Source organism: Desarmillaria tabescens (assembly GCF_030435595.1).
Source record: "Desarmillaria tabescens strain CCBAS 213 chromosome Unknown EV420scaffold_23, whole genome shotgun sequence".
Lineage (NCBI taxonomy): Eukaryota > Fungi > Basidiomycota > Agaricomycetes > Agaricales > Physalacriaceae > Desarmillaria > Desarmillaria tabescens.
In genome coordinates, this window is record NW_026848322.1 from 252,017 (window position 1) to 271,535 (window position 19,519).

The window sequence follows — 19,519 nt, forward strand, 5'->3', positions numbered from 1 at the left end:
GACAGCACAGCGAGTAGTACTAGTCCTCGTAAGTGGAACAGACTATAAAGTGCGATGCATGAGCATCAGCGAAGGGAAAATATGGAGAAGGTATTAGTCGCTCACGATCCAATTCTTAAGCAATTCCCCAGATGTTCAGGTTCAAACGTTCAATATTCAATGTGCGAGGCGACTTTTTGAAGCTAGTGCTGCAGGTGCAATAGAGTCGAGATGGTAAATGGCTGAGTACTGAGTACTGAGTCTTGACATGCTGCACGGCTACATTGTATTTGTTTGGTTTTGGCAGATGCGAGAGTAGGAAGAGGACTGCTGGATTGAGCACAGCCACCTATTTGTACTTAATTGCTTTTGGCAGACGACGGAAAAGGAAACTTTATGACTGTGGGTTGACCTTGCTTTTCAGCAAGGTAATGAGGTCCTCGTGGTTCGGAAAAGCTCTAAACGGCAGTCGCATGCACCACGTGATTCACGCAACACTGATGCATCATCGGTTCCGTTTTGAAGTGCGATTCTGCGAAAACCTGCGTGGAGTTCTATTATCCATATAGGATATCCCATGGACCTTTCACGCGTCTGGCGCGTCTGTCTTACCACGCCGCCGTTCCTCTGCTTTGTAGAGCACTGATAAGATACTCATGGAGACAACAGAGCGCTTTGAGATTATTCTCCTTGGGAAAGATCCCATCTTGCTCTGCTATCGCATACTTGTATTCAAGTAATTCATAAATTTGTCATTTACGGAGTCAGTTATGCGATTATGGGCCGATTATGCCTTCAACCATGCGCTGGACTTCTTCAGAAGCCTTGTCCGCTGTGAAACCGATTCATTCAGTGTCGGTCATGGGCGTTGTAATCAAGTCCATAATTGAATACATAACCAATCCAGAATTGACCCATAATCGCACATCTGACCCTCCCTATTGCTACGGTTGTATCTGTAACAGTACAGGTGCACATTCCTAAGCTGCATATGACTATAATTTATCATCCCTAAGTCTAATATCATTGAGATAAGTATGGATGATCTGAATGAAGCAATTGATACCCACATCTTGACTCCAGATATTTCTTGTTGCTGTAAAACTGAACTTATGGATATGACTACTTATAATGGGTTTAAAACTTGTTTTACGCAAGTCTAATTGCCGCGAGCGCACAGAATAAGGACTTACCCTGTACTTGGCTTGAAGGACTGGGATCCTTGCATAATCAAATATTCACTTCCTGGAAGTGTTGGAAAACGGGGTATCGGTCCATTCCCAGTGTTACATGCGCGGTAGCAAGCCAATAGTATTGCGCTTGGCTGGGCTCTGCAAACGCATGAGAATCTACTCTACAGTACCTACTTTTATACTAAATACTATTTTACTAGAACTTTCCACGCTTTTCCTACTACTTCTACCTTAATAAGCAACTTCGGCATGATGCCGGGTTGCCAAATCCCAACAGGAAGTCACGGTTCAGAGCGTCGGCAGCACCAGAGGTTTAACGCATCCTGCTTCCACGGGATTCACGCTGACATGATCAGCTACCCCTTTTCATCATATTTATAAGACCCTGGGGAGAACGGAGCTTCTGTTTCATCACTCTTACACTCTCCCCAGAGAGATTACCGTAACTCATACAAGTAGGAGAAGTCTAATAAAATAATCAAAATGCTTTGCCTTCAACTTAGAGGTCCAACCGATATCCCAAGTAAAAAGCCGGGTTTGGGGCAGGCCTCAACAAGCCGGAGACCTGTGTCACAGTCGGGTTGCCGGGACCCTCGTACCTCAGGTCCGGCAATTGTGACGAAAACACGGGTTCCGTGTACTCAAGAACAGTCTGGACCCTTATGTGTCTGTAAGGAAAAGGCAGGATTTATTGAAAAGTCGAACTCGGTGTATACCCGGCCCGATTGCCTACTACGTTTACAGCGCTTACACCTTTGAAGCCTTTTGACCACAATGACGACCGCTACTTAAGCTTCATCTATTCCCGAATTCCTGATATCACATTATTGGCATGGTAACATATTTGCAGCGACTGTTACATATACAAAAGATATTTTGCATGAAGATAACTACGCTAGAATTCCAAATGTGTAAAAACTAAAGATGAACTAATGGTGCTTTCCCTTCTTCTTCACCTGCTCTTCACTTTCATCACTCCCGTGAACATCCCCATCATGCAATCCCTGTCGTTTGCAGGTGATTTTTAACTCGTCACCAGGCATATCATCTTTCTTGAAATGCTCGAAAACTGAATTGAAGTATCCGGTCATTTGGTATCCCTTTTTGAGATCGGACCAGAGGCTGTCGGCAGATATAACCATTTTCATTCCATCAGGTACATGCTTCAAAAAATCGGGTGGGATTACAAGGTCTTCTTTGGAACTGTGGTGATTGTCATCAATCTGGAGGCCAGAAATAAACAATTGGACAGCACAGGAGCAACAAAAAATCTTACGATCCAATTACTGGCCAAGGAGCACTCGTAAAAATGCCTTTTGCCTTTTACTTCTGCACAGACCATTCAGAACAACTTGTCTTCCTTGCGCCTCTCTGAAATAGGATACCATTTCCTGTCCTGGTTGACGTAGATTTCACTGGCACTAAATGGCTCCGCTTCTTCAGGAAAGAAGTCGCCTTCTCCTGAGAAATAATACACAAAGATCTCGATGCTGATGAGCCTTTCATCATCGTACTTCAACTTGATGGCTATGCCCATCAGTGCTCTGCCATGCATGCCGAACATGAGTCTAAGGATATCCTTGTTGACTCTGGGTTTCAACTCGGAGTAAGCAACCTCAAATACGACTACCGGCCAGTTGTAATTGATTGGAAGATTTTTCGGGTCCTCCCAATTCAGTCCCCGGTCAAATATGAGAATATCTGGCCCTTTCCAATGGCCTTCAGAGAGAGGGATATGAGTGCCAGCTAGGATCCTCAATCCGATGGTGGCATGCCAGTTAGCATGTAATGCTGCTGCAATGGTATCTAGTGTGGAATCGTGGGTGACACAAGGAATTGTAACAATTACTTTGTCTTTGAGAAATTCCCAGCTAACTAAAATGTGAGGTCCTCCATAAAATAAAATGGCAAAGGTACTTACTGACCACAAACTGCTTCAGATACATTCTCAAAGTTTTCCTCCATCCATGACTGACTTTCGGAGTCAAGAACTTTCTCATACACTTCGCCAGGAAGACAATCATCCAGACCCTTCAGCCAGCCTCGTAGCTCGAGAGGAGCATCATGAAATGGCGATGGGGGAGGGGAGGCTTCAGCAGCCTTTGGAACAAGAGTGAGGTCTCGTAGGTTCTGTTTCATATCAGTCATGCCTTTCGTGACATCAGCTGGCTGCGATTTGGAAGCCCCCCTTTTCAAAACCTCTGGGCATGCAAGGGTTGCTTGCAAGGTAAAAGTGCTTGATCCGTAATAGTGAGCATCCGCACCAATAACAGATGTCATTTTGCGGGCTGGTGGAAGTATGGAAAAGAGATTGTTATCGGATGTTGCCACGTCTTTGTGATCTATCTGACATCATTGCCCACATGACTGTCATTCTGTTCTAATTTTGGAGTTCTATAGAAGAGCAAAGAACGTGGAGAAACATACGGGGCATACACAGGTAGAAGAGGAGGGGTTAAAGTGAAGGGAGAAAACGATTTGATGCAACTAGAAATGGTATTATGTTAATTGTGAACTCCCTACATATGTTCACTTTATAGTATTGAGCTCCTCTACTAATTCTTAACTGTTCCAAAACTAAAGCATTCAATATGCGCAGAAGATCCTTTAGTAGTTTTTCAGACAACATTATATAAACCCTCACCATATTTAAAATTGAATACTTTCTTCGTATTCATTGGAAGAAATGTGTCATTTTTTGGGCCAGTAATAGTGTACATCGCACAATTAATAAGCTTGATTGAGTTCATACACCTAACTTCAATACTTTGCACCCATTAGGCCATTGCACAGACCTGCATTTTATTATGGAAATTCAGTCATACATCACACTGATATCAAAAATGTGGAAGATGTTAAAATTTGTGTGACAACTCAGACAGGATATACTTCAACGTGCTTTTTCGTTTGGCTTTTGTCATCTGGTACAGTCTATTGAACACCACTACTTCTTTGTACATTTCAATATAACTTCTTATTTCACTCTCAAACAACCTCAATTTTATTTTTGATGGAATACCATATAGGCTATCATATGGCTAACAAAAATCAAGGTAAGAGTCCACGTATCAGTCAGGAAGAAATCAATAGTGAAGAGTATGAATTTTGGCAAAACACCAATATAGGTTTAGAGAAAGGGTGAAGGCAGTGGGGTGCATATATTAACGCTTAAAATTGATTTTCAAGTTAAAAGGATGAAATTGTCCTGCAGGGCCATGGGTCAAAGATCAGTTGCCGTGGTGTTATAGGTGAAACGACTGGTCAGAGCCATGAGAAAATCATCCAAACTGGGAAACCATGGCCCAAATTTGGCGCACGGGATCCGGTGTACAAAAGTCCCGGTAGCCAGTAATTTGGGACTTTGGACGAAAGATTTCACCACACCATCAAATCACCATTGAATCACCCCAAAATTATAATATATACTCTTGAGCATATGCTAAATAATGTGAATTGCTTTATAGAATGAAAGAATTCTGAGGGAAGCTTAAAAATGTTGCGGAAATTTGCCTGTACAATAGACCGGGTGATGACTGTACTTACCGAACTGGAATTATGTAAAGACTGATCGCCGTCATCGAATCTCCATTAACCCTATCCTATGCCGGCAATTATCTCAGAAGACCTATGGATGTCGGCAGTGCACCGACCTTCCATCCTTTTGAGAGAGCTATCACACTTCCTGGATACCCATACAGCAGATAGTACATTGTATGCCTAAGACAAACTCTCAACTCCCATGTGGGAGCAAGGGTAACAAAACATTTCTTTCAAGGTTAAGAGCGATAAGTATATGGGACCGGCGACATGGTAACAAGGATACCTAGAACATAATATCCGATTCGCCGATGGTGTTACTAGGATATGGAGTAATGTCTATTTTCATCGATGGCAGAACCAGCATTTTACCTTCGCCAAAACGATGAAGAGGATGTCGAGCAGTTCCACCACTACAACCAAGTTCCATCTTTACAATCGAAGATATGTTTACAGGCACCAAGTGACATGCAGCGGAGAGGAAGGAATGATTATCGCAAGGGTGAGGAAAGCCGATAAGAAGGAACCCGAGTCACTTAGGCATTTCATCGTCTACAGCTCGGAGGAAACTCGGAGGTTTTGGACATCATTATGTAATGATTCAAGATCAAATCATAGCTTTCCCACTGCAACCGTGAAGGAATCACACTCAGAACAGAAAAATTTCACACAACTGAGCACATCTGATAGGGAAACTTTCACCTTCAGCTAAGACTACAATCACCAAACATCAACCAATATACTGAGACATCACATACAATCACACTGTTTCACATAGAACAATTCACAATGTTTTTGACAAGGTATTTATACTTTTGTTCATTAAAGACACTCAGAGTCCAGGCCTGTATTCTGAGCCAGCATTAGAATCTCTCTCTGATGTCGATTCTGACTCGTCCTGTGAATCATCATCATCCCCGGTCATATCCATGCCACTTGAATCCCCATCATTTATGTTTGAAACATTGGTTGGGGGGTAGTCTTCTTCGTCCTTAGGGTCCTCTTCTTCACCATCAGACGAATCATAGTCGACGGTTTCCTGACCAATCCTCCAGGGCATCGGATTCTACTGCAACAGGTCAGACCATTCAGGATAGGAAACTACCTCACGTACATAGGACTTCAGCCTTTTGCCTGAACCAAAAATATCGGCCTAAGGAGCAAAATCTTCCTCTTCCGGCATTTGTAAGCCTTGAGGAACTCAGATGATAGCTCCATCTGCAAATAGGTTTCCATGGCATCCTTAATATCTTGCTGAAATGTCTCAGTATCGAACAAGACCGATTCATGTTGTCCTAAAGCCCTCCACGCTTGCAAAGCCGTCTCAGCTGTAAAGAATCAAAGATTCGCCCAAAATGAGCAGCAGGAGCTCCTAGCAAAATCAGCGATATCCAGGGACCCAACACTCAGGGTGACCTGGTCATTGACATGCATCATTGATTCCGGGGACTGCACAGCAACATCTTTGTCATCGTCGAGAAAAACCAGACAATATTTCATCCGCAAACGCTGTATTGTGGATATGTATGCGCCGGCTGCCATGGCAATTGCAGGTTTCGAGTCTCCCTCGGTCTCAGTGACACAGGCATACAAGGCAGGCACAAATAGACAGAGATTTCCTAACGCAATGAAGTCAAGAAGTCCATCTCTTGTCATAGTGGGAATATCTGTGTCGTGATCTTGATACCATTTATCAGGACCAGAAGGACAGTCACTGCGAGATTTTTACTTACTTTCGGGTCCTTGATCACTGATCGCTGCACCAAAGTAGCACATCATACGAAGGAGAACCTCCTGGAGCTCAACGTGCAAAATGTTTGTAATAGTATAACCGAGCATACAGGTATGAACCCAGCCCGAGACAGTTTTCGAGAGTGTGACCAGTGGAGTAGAAATGGTGACATTTTACAATGGAATTCTCCAGGGTCACCACTGCATGGTGAGTGTCGGGACGCATGTAGCTGCATCTGTGTTAGCGCATTTCAAGACAGATAGGGCATGATGACGTACAAGGCAGAACCAGGTTCAAGCAAGACAACCTCTGCAGTCCATTCCTCTGGATCTGGAATAAATCCAGGTGCCCAATCATTAATGTACTCATCGATACAGGCTGTCCTGTCTATTATTACATCCACCACATGCTTAAACACTGTACCACAACTTCCTGCCCGCAAAGAACCTCAATGACGGTACCGACACCAAAACAATCTGGATGAATGTAACTAATGGCTCCTTTGGTGGCAACCAACCAGAAACTTGTCGCCTGAGACAGGATACTCCACTGTATAGATGTCCTCGGGTAGGTCAGACGTCTGTTTCGAATGCTCGTATGTGACTCGAAACAATCCTAAAAGACATCACCATTTTAGCAAACACTGAGATAAATTGTGCCTTACTGACTGTAAAGGGTGACCGCTGTATGAAGTGCTGCAAGGTAGAGACAAAGCGTTCAAGATGCGACCATCCTCCAAAAGGCCTTCTTCATACATTTCACGTAAGGAAACAGAGATGTGAAGTTGCTCCATCGTGTCGTTGGAGCTGCGCCGGTGATGGTCTGGGGTAGTGCAGCGTATTAAAAGACCATTTCATAATGAAGGAAGAAAACAGAAGAAACCTTGGACTTCTCGAAGAATATCAATGTTGCCAATCTCAGAAAGGGACTGCCAAAGACCATGTAAGCGGCAAAGTTTTCGTGTCATACAGGAGAATGTTGTAGCAGCGGAAGGTCTCGAGAGTCCCTTGAGGATTTTTCAAGGCCGAAGATTGTTTCAGGGTCACGATCATCGATTCATCTGCCGCCTTCCCAGTTTCTTTCAACCGGTAGAGTGGACCTCCGCTTGCGTCAGTCCTTACGCAAGTGTTCCACCCAGCAAGCGCAAGGCGATCATCAGTTTCCTAGAGACTTATAATAAGGTAGTAGTACGCAGAAGATACCAGGGGATACATACATTAGAGATCAACGGATAATAGTCGAATGTCCTGTATTGCTTTTTGGCAGGAGCCCAAACGAGCGGAGAAGTAATCGGGTGCGAAGAACGGGACAGACCACGATCAAGCTTGGCTTTCTTGGACCTTTCTCTGGTATCAAGCTTGCTGACAGCGCTCGACCATTGCCTTTTTCTGCGGGAGAGAGATGGTGCCGCATCCTGCACCTGGCCCATTCTCAGAGAGGGCGCCATTAACATCAACTGATGCCAGCCTGCATCCAGGTCTTGTGAGAGCTTCCTCTCGTGAATTATTTTCTGTTTATGGGATAAAGAAAATGCTGTTTTCGGAGGATCCTTGCGAATGGGGGGCATTGCACCGATGATGATAGCTCCGACAGGAATTTGCTCGAGGTCTCGAACAGTGAGAGGGGGCAACGTAGGTGGATATTGCCACTCTGGCCTTTCGTCAAAATTCAGATAATGTTTGTGACCCCATGCATGTACTCGGTAAGTCAAGATGCAACAGATCTTCGAAATCAATTCACGCGTGAAGGCTGGCCTTCGAGCCGAATATCGTGAAGGGGAGAGGCTTCGAGACTTTCGCTGAGGCTTTGACCATCGGGGAGGACAAGAACTGCTTCTGCCTCGTTGTACCGGGTCCTTCTTGCGACCGCCCTTTCCAATCCAGAGTGATCTGCTGCTTATGAGCCATTCGCTTGTTTCGGCTCCGATTTTGGCTTCCAGACCAGGAACAACGTTCTGTTGGATGAACGTGATTGAATCTTCAAACCACGTATCCTCCCCTTCATATCCTACCCATCCCCTCTTTGCTCCATCCTTTAACATAGCCTTGGAATCCAGCATCTTTTCAACCAACGGCTGGACTTCGGCCAAAAATTTACTCAATGCAATTTCGCTCATCCATGAGCCCCAAGCTATACCAACAATGGACTTCCACAAGATTTCTTCAACACGAAGGATCAGCTTTGGTTTCCCAATTGAAGACAGACGTCCCCCGACCTTAGATGGGGTGTCAGGCGAAATAACTAGAAATGTATGATCGAACTCACTTGTAAGGCAAGAGGGGTGTTCAATGTTTGGCCCATTCCTTGGCCCATGATGAGCACAAGGGGGGATATTGCGACAGCGTTCGCGAAGGCTTGTTTCCACCGTGGTAAATTCTTTTTGAACCGTTTTATTGTTTCTTCATTTCCCATGATCATTTTGACGTCAGGGTGGTCAAAATTATCGTTGATAAACCTAAAAGCAAGTGAGAAGATTGCCTGTTTGATACCAGAAGAACCTACCGTTGCCAAAGTGTTGTCTGCTCCACTCCATTATGCTGAGTCAAACATTAGGCCAAAGAAGAACGCAGAATGGGACCTGCTCACATAACGTAGTAATCGGATGTGAAAAGCCACGCCATCCAATATGCACAGGACCTTCAGCCAATTTTTCGCCGATTCGTGTTTCCAATGATTCGCAAGCAAACATATATCTGTGTGCAGAATCTCAGTGATTCATCGTCGCGTCTGGCTGTAGAGGAGGAAGGGGGACCATTCTTCTTTCATTGTACATACGGAGAGAAGTCGCAATTTCGTCTAATTTGTGCATCCAGCCTTCTAGCCTTCTCAAAAACTTAAAACACGTGATAAGCAAATTTGAACAAAGGAACGGAACTGGAATGTACCCCAAGTTGACGCTCATCAAATGTCAGCGACTTCTTAAAACTTGGATAATAGGAACGGCATGGCAATCAAAGAAATCCAGCAGCGATATCCATCGCCTTTACAAGCACAAGGGTTTCCAGCTGACCTGTAGATTTATTTGCATTGCGACCTCCGCCGATGCTGTCTATGCACTTTTGAGACGGATGGCCTTTGTCCCAGTCCTTGTCGGCCACAGACTTCAACGATCTTCCCATTGCCATCCTGAACTGCAATATGTCCGCGTTCTGATGACTTTCTTCCGCATGCAATTCATACCAAAGATCAGGATCGAGGTGCGAAAGTAGGAATAGCTTGCAATGAACTGGAAGTGACCAAACCAACGGAGATTGTTTCGCAGCTGTATATCCTGTTACTGAAATCACGTCAGCACGTGAACCTCGATGAACTTTCGATGACTAAGCTGGGCATCCACCTCGATGCTCCTATTTCAAAATGGACTTAGAAACAATAGTCATCGAGACCCGCGATTTTTTCAGAATGATGTCATGAGAAATCGCTGTGAACGCGTAACAAAGATAGAGAAATAGTCTTACCAAGACTATTTTGAAGCTGCATGCCTTCAGGACTGTTTGTTGCCATAGTGGTGGTTAAAGGGAGAACAGCAAAGCGTGGGAAAGAAATTTGCGCAATTTCCGGCGATTGTGGAATAATCTACGGGTCTCTAAATACAAGAAATTTTGCCATTGTGATGCATAATCCATCCTTGCAGCCAGAAGTTGGTTGATCTGTGTTTCTTTGGGGTCTATTTTGTTCACCTCGAGTCCACATATTTGGGACATTGGTACATTTCACTACTGTACATTGACTGTACAATAATATTTTCATCAATAAAGCGTCATGCATCACGGACAAATTATCGACAACAAAACGAGATACCTCTTACGAACGGGTGTTGAAAGAAGTCTACAGAACTACCAAAGTTGAACATGAGTACTTATGCCGGTTTTGGTCCTCGCCGGTTTTTGAAATACCAACCTCAATTCATGTTCTCCTCACTGGGGTGATGGACAAAACAGATTCAGACTACTTTGAAACCTATTCTTTAAATCAATTTATCCTTAAGTAGTGATCACATACGGAACCAATAACCGCATCTACACTGACCGACAAAAATAAAGAAACACGTGGTTTTTTTGATTGGAGTCGCAATAGCTCCTCAACGCTGCGATATTTTTTCAGACTTTCAGTGAGAGAAATGTAGCTTAATTGATGTAGTTTATTGTTAGAAAAAGAATGAGGTACATACATGAAAAAAATGATGAGATATAAATATGTTAGCCAAGAGTGTCATTTTTAGCAGTGTAAGTAAAATGAGAAAACAAGATAATTGACCTGATGAAAAGTCCAACAACCTAATATCTAGTATGCCTGCCCTTTGCCAATATCAAGGACCTCACCCGTGATGGGATACTACCATATAACGCATTGCAATACTCTTTTCCAAGTGCAGCCCACTCCTCCTGCAGAACGGCAAATAATGCAGCAGTCGTTGTCAGGTGACGTGGTCTGTTGTTCAGACGATGTTCGAGAGTAGCCCAAGCATTCTCTATGATGCTTTGGTTGGGGCTATTTGGTGGCCAGTCCATTACAGAGATGTTTTGGTTGGCGAGCCACTTTTTCGTAAGCCGAGCTGTGTGCTTGGGGTCATTATCCTGCTGAAAAAGGACATTGTCGACTGAGAGTTCATAGTCCTGGAGGGTGCCAAGAAGTCCTTCATTAAGTATCTGGCAGTACTGGACAGCATTCATAGTGCCTTCCACCAAAATCAGCTGTCCGAAGCCCAAACTCATCATGCATCCCCAGACCATCACCCCCCCACCTCCATGCTTCAACCAGGGCAACACGTTATGCACATCTAGTGCCTCACCAGGACCCCTACGACACCACTGCACTCCGTCTGACCCAAAGAAGTTGAATTTGGACTCATCTGAGTAGAGCACAGTACCCCATTTTTCTGCTCCCCATTCTGCATGTGCCTCTGCCCACACCCTTCGCTTTCTAACATGAGCCTTCGTGAGCATTGGTACCTTCCACCTCTTGTAACCCTTCAGGCCCTCATCTGAAAGCCTGCACTGCACAGTGCGCTCTGAAAGATGGTCGAAATACCCCCGTTGAACGTCGACCGCTGTCCAGCAGTCGTGACTACGGATTTTTCGCACAGCAAATTTAATATCCGCATCGTCCATCTTGCGTGGGTGGCCTCACCCTTCAATGCGAGCATAGTAGTTCTCCTTCCCTTCATATTTGTGGCCAGTTTTGCAGACGGTAGAGCGCGAACATCCAATGACATTGCTGATTTCAGTGCAGGTGTGGCCTTCATTGAGGAGAGTGCAAATACGGGCTGCTTTCGTAGGGGTAATAGGCACATTTGGTTTGCGAGGAGGAGGTGAATACATGATAGGAATTTCAGTGCAATCGGCCCAGGTGGTGGTTCAGATTCAAGTTGGTTCCGACGTTGATGTGATGCCATTACATCATCAAAATTGGCATGTGGTTTTGCAGCCCTCTTACTTTGCTCACTGACTGGTATTTTTGCCTCATTCTTTTCATAATATTAAACTACAGATATCAAGCTACATTACACTCACTGGAAGTCCAAAAAAATATCGCAGTGTTGAGGAGCTATTGCGACTCCGATCAAAAAAACCATGTGTTTCTTTATTTTTGTCGGTCAGTGTACGTCTACTCTGAGATGATAAATTTTTGTTCCGATATTCATTTAAACGGCCATTAATGACACGGTTCTTCGTCCATGGGCTGCAGATATGTCCACAACAGTTGAAAGTGTGCTGTTTCATATTGTGGTGATGTCGGCCAAAGCACTAAATAATCAAGAGAAGGATGTTCCCTGGTTGTATTCCGTTCTATTTGCATGAAATAGTACATTTAAAAACAAATGAAAATTTTAGAAACCCAGAAGTCCCAAGTACAAGTCCCAAATAAAACCACCAGCCTCTTCTGGGACACCATTAAACGACATGGCCTCAACAAAGTCATCACGATCCTCCGCCATGTCCAAGTATTGCGAAATTAAGACCTCGGGGTATTGATAGATATCCAAGTACAGTCGAAGAAGCCTTGGAAGACGTAGGGATGCCCGGGACATTTTTTGCGGCGATGCTTGTCGAATAGGTCCTTGATGAACAATGTCGTGGACATTCCTATGAGCTGGAACTTAAAAATCAATTGCCATCCCCAAGGTGAAAAGTGCGATACCAACTTGTAGTAGAAAATACTTCGTTATTGCCGCTGTTGGTGATATGGACGGTGGAAGTCAGGTGAGAACTTTTCGACGGGCTTCCGTGGCCTACATGTAATCGGACAAAAATGAAACATCAAACAAACGCGAAAATAATCACTGACTGGTGGGCATCTTCGAGTGCGAGATGTCGGCGTTGGACTGCTTCTGCTTCTGCGACAACGATCCTCCCGAAATTCCTGGCGAGGGAACATCAGGACTGGGGACCGACGGCTGATTGAGGTGGGGACAGGGTGGGGCGATGTGAGGACGAGGTAACCTGTCAAGAAGACCGACAATATTGCTTGATCGAGACATCTGGCAGATTAATGCATTTTCAAATCGATCAAACCCAAACGCTGCCCTGTATTGAGGTAGGGAGCGCTCCATCTGCTCAGTCGCATGTGCCCTAAAAATCATGAAAACATGTCCTCGTCATTGACGTCCAACTCACTCTTGATAAAAGATTCCCGATCTGGCTCCAAAGATTACAGACCAAAAGGTTGTCCCATTCTGATTGAAGAGGGCAGTAATACCAGGCCAGTCTTCCCAACCTCGCAGAGAGGAACGAAACGATGCCAGGTCTTCTGTTCCATGCAATGCTATGAATGGGTTTAAACGACTGTTCAATGCCATTGCCTGATCGTGACACTGACAATAGACGGCGACCAGCCACTTTGGTCCGTTAACTCCATTGACAATCCATACACTAGTGAAAACGATCAATATGTCGAAGTTAAACAAAAGTGTTAACAACGTACAGCTTGTTATTGTAGATGCCAGGCTCTGCCCCTGGAACTCCTGGGGGCGCAAGAACCACACAAAATGGTATAGTGTGAGCCATGTCAACGGTGATCACAAGAACGAGTTTGATTATCATAACACCTTGTTCGATATTTATACACTTCAATTTACGCTTGAAGCTGCAAATATGTCACCCTTCGTTCCCAACAAAACACATCGGAACCACAACGTTTCCGTGCTTCCAGCTATGTCTAGCGATGTGGCACATGACTTAATGCAACAACTGCTCGCTAATAAGAACGATTGCCTGATGATACATGTGGCACACATCAGAGAGGCAGATTGGGCACCATAAAGGATAAATTTTGCTGATCTTGGCAGACTTAAACTTGTTTTAATACCCTATAAAATGGACTTGGAGAGGCTTTATACGACGTGGACAATTTTATACATTAAGGGCTGATGAAAGACGCATCCATTCAAAGATAGGTAGGAATGGAAGGCTACCCGCTTTTGAAATATTTACTCCACTTTACTATGTTATGCTTTCGCTTCGTGAATACCGTAATTTAACAAGTAAAATCATTTTCTTTCTGAGAAATGAAATTATTCAGTCACACCGTAAATGTAGAAATTTAGGACATCCTGACTATAGTACCTATACCTAACTTTTCGGAAAGTGAATGAGACTTGCTGAAATTTCGTCCGATATCAAAAGTTCCAAGATGGCGTGAAATTTATCTCAAATCAAAGAAAGCAGGAATGGATCACGAGATTCCGGTGTTCGAACTGAAGCTAATTGTTTCCAGCTACCCTGAATCAATGCCGAAAGCATCTGTTTCGGTACATACTTCGGCAAGACCAGTACTGAAAATGTGAGTGCTACTGAAATCCCATCTGGAATACTTTATTTCGGTATCCGTGTTAGGCAAAGCCAAAACTAAGGTTTGGGGCGTCCTGGGCCGGAACGGAGTCATGAATCCTAATTTGGGTGTACTGGATGTCGGCACAGGAATCAAAGGTCTGGGCATGCATTCTGGGCCCCCGCAAACCTTAGGTTTACCATCTGCTGAAACTTTGCCCTGAACGGAGGCTTTCGTCACTAGTTCAGGGAATTCCTGAATCTTTGCTTTCAGAGCTCGATTATGGCAGCCTGGATTGAAATTCGATATCTTACATTCCGGGGATGATTCAATGCCTTCTTGAACCTTTGGTATGGCTACCAGTATCAGTAAGTCCTGTTTTTCACATGAAATCTTAGGTATAGGCAAGTAAATCCGACTCTCTCAAATTTCCGCATTCCCGGAGTGTTTAGAGCATGGCTATCACAACCCAAAGTGTGACACATCGTGGCTATTCGTCCATTGAGCGGCATCTCTGGCTTATGGGACAATGCATCACCGCTTCGTATGCGAATGAACGTATGTGATTCTATATCGGGGGACATCCAGATCCTGAAAAAGATGACCTGGAAAGGTCACGAGTTTCTTTATTGCCCCAAGAAAAGATTTATTTGTGGCAATATATACTAGCGGTCGTCATTGACGACTTTGATACCTTGCCTAGCGGTCTACTTCGGTATACATATTGATGCCAATGAATTGCTGAAATAACGATATAAGGTGGGAGCAGACACGACTTACACGTGAGCTCTTTTGGTGGCGGAAGGCTTATTCATATCATTAGCCTTCCATTTTTCTTTTCCTGCTGGCTCTTTGAAGACTGATGGGTGGATAACCAATTGAAAAGAGTGAAGGAATATCATTAGAATGAGCGTTTGCAAACACACCCGTACCTTTGGTGGTTTTGAACGGTGTCAATGGATTCGGAGTTTGCCATAATATCACATTACTTGGTATCCTTTGTAAGCGACAATCGAAGACCTTGACAGGCAAGGTAACAAAAGGGCCTCGCTGGACCAGAGACATTCTCGTAGCATAATCCCAGTGTATGGTAGCATGTGAGATCACGACACATATCTTACTCATCGGATTTTTTTTAAAGAGTAAGGGCCTCTGCTTCTGCATACTCAATCTCTCGTCCTTCGCTACTGGCTTTTCTCCGATGGTGGGTTACATGAAGCCGTTCCATGTGAAATTAGCAGTATAGCAAACTGTTGATGCTACTCAATGAGCCATATTAAGTGCACATTTTGCACGAAAGATGAAAATCAGCTTCACTGCGTTTAAGATAAAATCGAAGCATCTTGCGGCAATGGTTGTGTGGGATCAGCTGCTCTCTACTCTAGACTGAGAGTGAATATCGAAAAGTGATTTTTCCAGTAGCCCATAAGAGGTTCCCAAATGATAGTGGAACCCAGCCTGAGGGCGCATCGAGCCCGATGAACAAATTTCAAATTGCTTGCTGACAAACCAGCTTAATCATCTAACATCTGCACAGACGAAGTTCTTTTAATCTCAGGCAGGTTTCATTACAATTACTTTGACTCACCCCCTACCTCATTAAATTCATGGGCTTAGAAATTATGTATGTCAAAACATCACAACAGTTGGAAATCCGAATTTTCGTGCGTGGGATGGAAGACAGTACCGAAAATGGGTTATCACTGTGTATAATAGAAAGCTAATGGCTGGGAAAGACCATTAAAGGTGCTATAGCGATAATATCCCTTATCTGACAATTTTTCGGGGCGACAGAGAGTACGGAAGCTCTTGAACGAAGATAAAAGGCATGACAAGGCGCTCGTTCAGGACTCACTGTGACGGCCTGTGACACGAAATTACATATATCGAATTTTTGAGACTTTTCACTCACCATCTTACCAAGGCCAACTCTGCTGCTCGTAGCACCTTTAAAAAAAGATCACATGTTCGCAACATGTTTTCCTGTATATAGCTAAGTTAGTTGGAGATGGGAACTAATGCACTACAGAAAATGCTTTGTCGGGTTTTTGCATATTCTGGCTACGTAGTGTTTGCGATGCAACCTTTACCTAGCTTAGTTGCTTATGTAATGTTCTGGCCGCATTTTCCTCCATATGACTCTTTGGTGCATGCTCAAAATGGTGTACAAAGACGCTGTAGGGCAACTTTTCAAAAATTCTCATTCACCTTTCTCCCTGAAAACAAACATAAAGGTATTTTGGACAGTTGTGCTTGTTGGCTCTTCCTAGGAACGTCAGATTTGCTGGATAGTCAGACAAGAATGTGTTATTGTCGATACATATTATTCCAACGCGGCATGGTAAATCTTTCTTCAGTCCGAAATTGTTGGAACTATTGCAGTGGGAGGCTTGCAGTAGATATAATACTGAATTGTTAGCTACTAGAGCTCCTAATGAGCTCCTTATATACTACACAATGTATCTAGAATATTCTACCAAAAGTACTAAATATATCTAAGTATCATGACAAAATGAGTAAGCCGAAGCTTCGGGAATCTTCTAGTTTAAGCTTGAAGTTGCAAATCCCAACAGAAATAACTTCTCTTACCCTTTACTGAAAGCTCATTTGTTTTAAGTCTACTTTTCGCAGCAAGTGATTTTTGCAAAACATCGCTTTGGTATTCACTACTGAATATATTCTACTGGCTTCACTTGAAGCAATCTTCAGAATTCGGGTAGTTCGAACCAGTGACACCAAGCATTGCAAAGATGGTGTTGTCCAAAATGTTCTAGGGATCCATCAACATTTCCGTCTGCAAAAAGCTGCTGTCCTGCAACTCTGGAAACGAATTAGAGCTATTCTAATACTGTAGCACATGTGACGTACTTGGATTTTGCCATAACCTGCGGATCGGTCAACCAGGAACCTGCTCCTGATAAAAGTTAATCGCGGATCGCTGAGAGTCTCGAGAGAAAAATACCTTGGTAATCCGAAACAAATGCCTTCTCCTTAGTGAAACGATACTGAATATGTTGCAAGAAGCATAGGAACACCGCAATACGATGTTGCTCGTCGGAGCCCAAGTCAATAGGCTGAGGTGTGCCATTGCACACGTATTTGACAAAGTCATCCTCTGGCAAAAGCCTTTCCACCAGGGCACAAAATCCATGCCAATCCTTTGGTTTGACAGAATCAGGCTTCGAATTCATCACGACTGTGGCCTCCACAAAGTGAAGATCTGGGATTGGCCCAGGAGGTGTGCCAAGGGAGGGTGCTTTGCTGAGTACCATATCGAGGCTCATGTCATGTAAAGTGTTCGCCCACAACATGGTGTTTGCCTCTCGAAGGATGCAAGTTCTTTCGAAACTTTCGGTGACCCTCCTGACATCTCCGCTCCTGTTAACTCCTTGATATGGACACTTGATACAGACATTGCCTTGGAGTGCCCGCGGAAGTTGAACTTCATGCAAGGCGATGCCGACTTGCAGGATACCGTGGTGCGCGGTCTTAAACGAGCCTGACCCGAGGCGTTTCTCGGGGCCTTCAGCCCAGTCCACGTAGATATGACCTCTGGTTTGAGAATGAAAGGCGAAATTCGGTCTGGTGATGATCTCAGATCGCAACTGAGGGATATTGCATATTTCAACCACATGTTCTGGCTTTCCTAGTCACATTATAAGTATCGGCGAGATTTTCAATGAAATGAACTTACCCGGTTGAGGTTGAACCTCTACATACGTCCCTCCCTTCTGAATGATATCTGGAATGGCATTGAACCACCTTTCGCATACACTTGGCGTAATATCAGGACGGACACGCTTTTGCCCTCCCTCAAAGTCCGATGATGGAGACAGCTTTGTTGGACTTAGCAAGGAAAGAGGCAGAATGAGGAAGGGCTTACTGATCGTTTCGAAGATGATTTCGAGGAGGAAGATGACTGGTCATGTCCCTAAAGAAATATGTCAGCCTTGGCAGAGATCTAGACACTTTCATTCGTACCGATGATACTGATGGTGGAGGTCTTGTCGCTACTGATACCTCGGAATCGTAAAACAGAGTGTTCTTTCTGGGGCTAAAATCACCGTTATAATAGATAGCTCGCTCACTGACCTCGGAGTCACACTATATATGATCATTAGCAAGCTGACAAAGCGGCAGAAACATAACATACAATTGATGGCTTAGGGATAGCTGCACCCTTCCTTTTCCTTATGGCTCTCTTTACAGGCATAGACTGTAGCTTGTGTCAGTTAATACCAGCCATAAAAGAATGAAGGAACTAACTGTCAGGGTAATTTCACCTTCAGCCGCCCAAAGGTCATATTTGTCGGTGGTAGCAGGTTTGATGACCATGTACCAATTTTCCTGGGCAGGTTGAACGAATTTGATCCCACCTACGCCTTTCTTTCCACCGTTTGTCAGACCTTTGTAAAACAACTCCGTTGGTTCGTCAGGATCCCCATCAAGTATTGGGGTCCACCCTGAATCAACCAGAAAGAAATCCCCAGCGACGAAAGAAAACCCTTGGACCTTTGGGTGGTCATGAATGATAATCAACAAGCTTTCAAGGACAAGGTTTGTGATGTCGCTGCGGGAAGTCGCAGGCGGAAACTTCACACCCCATTGTATGTTCTGCCAACAGTGAGGATTTCGAAAACAAATATGTAACAAGGATTCCATACCCAGAAAGAAAGTCCTTTTTTAGTGCCATTTTCTCTTTTTACCTGAACGAATACCTTAGCCGATTCACCACTTTGGCCCTCCACAGCCCATCAACGATACTTTTGGGTGTCACTTTGGTGTCGAATGTGAGCCATTGAATAGCCAGTCCTTAAGGAACCTTTCTTTAATCCGGAGGGTACTGCAACTGGCAACCTGGCCTCTGGGTGAGCTCCTTAACGTGGCAGGAATTCAGGGAAGGAAACTAGAACGCTGAGTTGAGATGCATACCTTTCGCTTTAGCATCCTTTATGCGACGGTCAATTTTGGCGGCGTCAGGGATCGTAAAGACATCTCCAGAAGATGTGAGACTTTGCTGGAAAAGCTTTAAGAGAACATTGGCTGCGGCTTCCGCTTTGTTCTTTGCCTCGAGAACTTTCTGTAGCTCTGCTCGCGATACGGTCGAAACAGCTGGAGATAGCTTTGTAGTTGCTAAGACAATTTTAAGTATTGATTGACAGAAACAAAAAGGTTCTCACAAGAGGAAGCTCGTCCATCGACACTCTTGGACACCTCTCTAGCACGTTGAGTAGCAGCATCTATATGAAACGAATATCTCGGTAATAGAATCCAACAAATGAAACCAAGGACATACTTTTCCGAGCAG

General features: G+C 44.2%; 4 protein-coding genes across 4 annotated transcripts; all 4 read right to left on the bottom strand.

Moving 5' to 3' along the window:
• Positions 1 to 2,101: 2,101 nt before the first annotated feature.
• Positions 2,102 to 3,452, bottom strand: EV420DRAFT_1480948 (uncharacterized protein; the record flags this gene model as incomplete). Its single annotated transcript, XM_060469724.1, has 3 exons — positions 2,102 to 2,375; positions 2,558 to 3,043; positions 3,094 to 3,452. The coding sequence occupies 3 exons, from the start codon at positions 3,450 to 3,452 to the stop codon at positions 2,102 to 2,104; spliced, it is 1,119 nt and encodes a 372-aa protein (XP_060329389.1).
• Positions 3,453 to 5,541: 2,089 nt separating this feature from the next.
• EV420DRAFT_1480949 (uncharacterized protein) lies at positions 5,542 to 9,945 on the bottom strand (the record flags this gene model as incomplete). The annotated part of the gene is made up of 16 exons (XM_060469725.1): positions 5,542 to 5,775; positions 5,850 to 6,037; positions 6,116 to 6,388; positions 6,443 to 6,503; positions 6,619 to 6,676; positions 6,720 to 6,828; positions 6,858 to 7,056; positions 7,106 to 7,247; positions 7,381 to 7,604; positions 7,658 to 8,656; positions 8,707 to 8,896; positions 8,944 to 8,978; positions 9,028 to 9,134; positions 9,217 to 9,274; positions 9,429 to 9,718; positions 9,900 to 9,945. The coding sequence occupies 16 exons, from the start codon at positions 9,943 to 9,945 to the stop codon at positions 5,542 to 5,544; spliced, it is 3,213 nt and encodes a 1,070-aa protein (XP_060329390.1).
• A 2,326-nt stretch (positions 9,946 to 12,271) lies between these two features.
• EV420DRAFT_1480950 (uncharacterized protein) lies at positions 12,272 to 13,448 on the bottom strand (the record flags this gene model as incomplete). Its single annotated transcript, XM_060469726.1, has 6 exons — positions 12,272 to 12,534; positions 12,587 to 12,673; positions 12,730 to 13,013; positions 13,059 to 13,206; positions 13,261 to 13,313; positions 13,366 to 13,448. 6 exons carry the CDS (start codon positions 13,446 to 13,448, stop codon positions 12,272 to 12,274), a joined length of 918 nt encoding a protein of 305 aa, XP_060329391.1.
• A 3,687-nt stretch (positions 13,449 to 17,135) lies between these two features.
• EV420DRAFT_1271890 (uncharacterized protein) lies at positions 17,136 to 17,576 on the bottom strand (the record flags this gene model as incomplete). Its single annotated transcript, XM_060467669.1, has 1 exon — positions 17,136 to 17,576. A coding segment is annotated over one exon (441 nt), but the record flags the coding sequence as incomplete, so codon positions are not given.
• Positions 17,577 to 19,519: the final 1,943 nt, after the last annotated feature.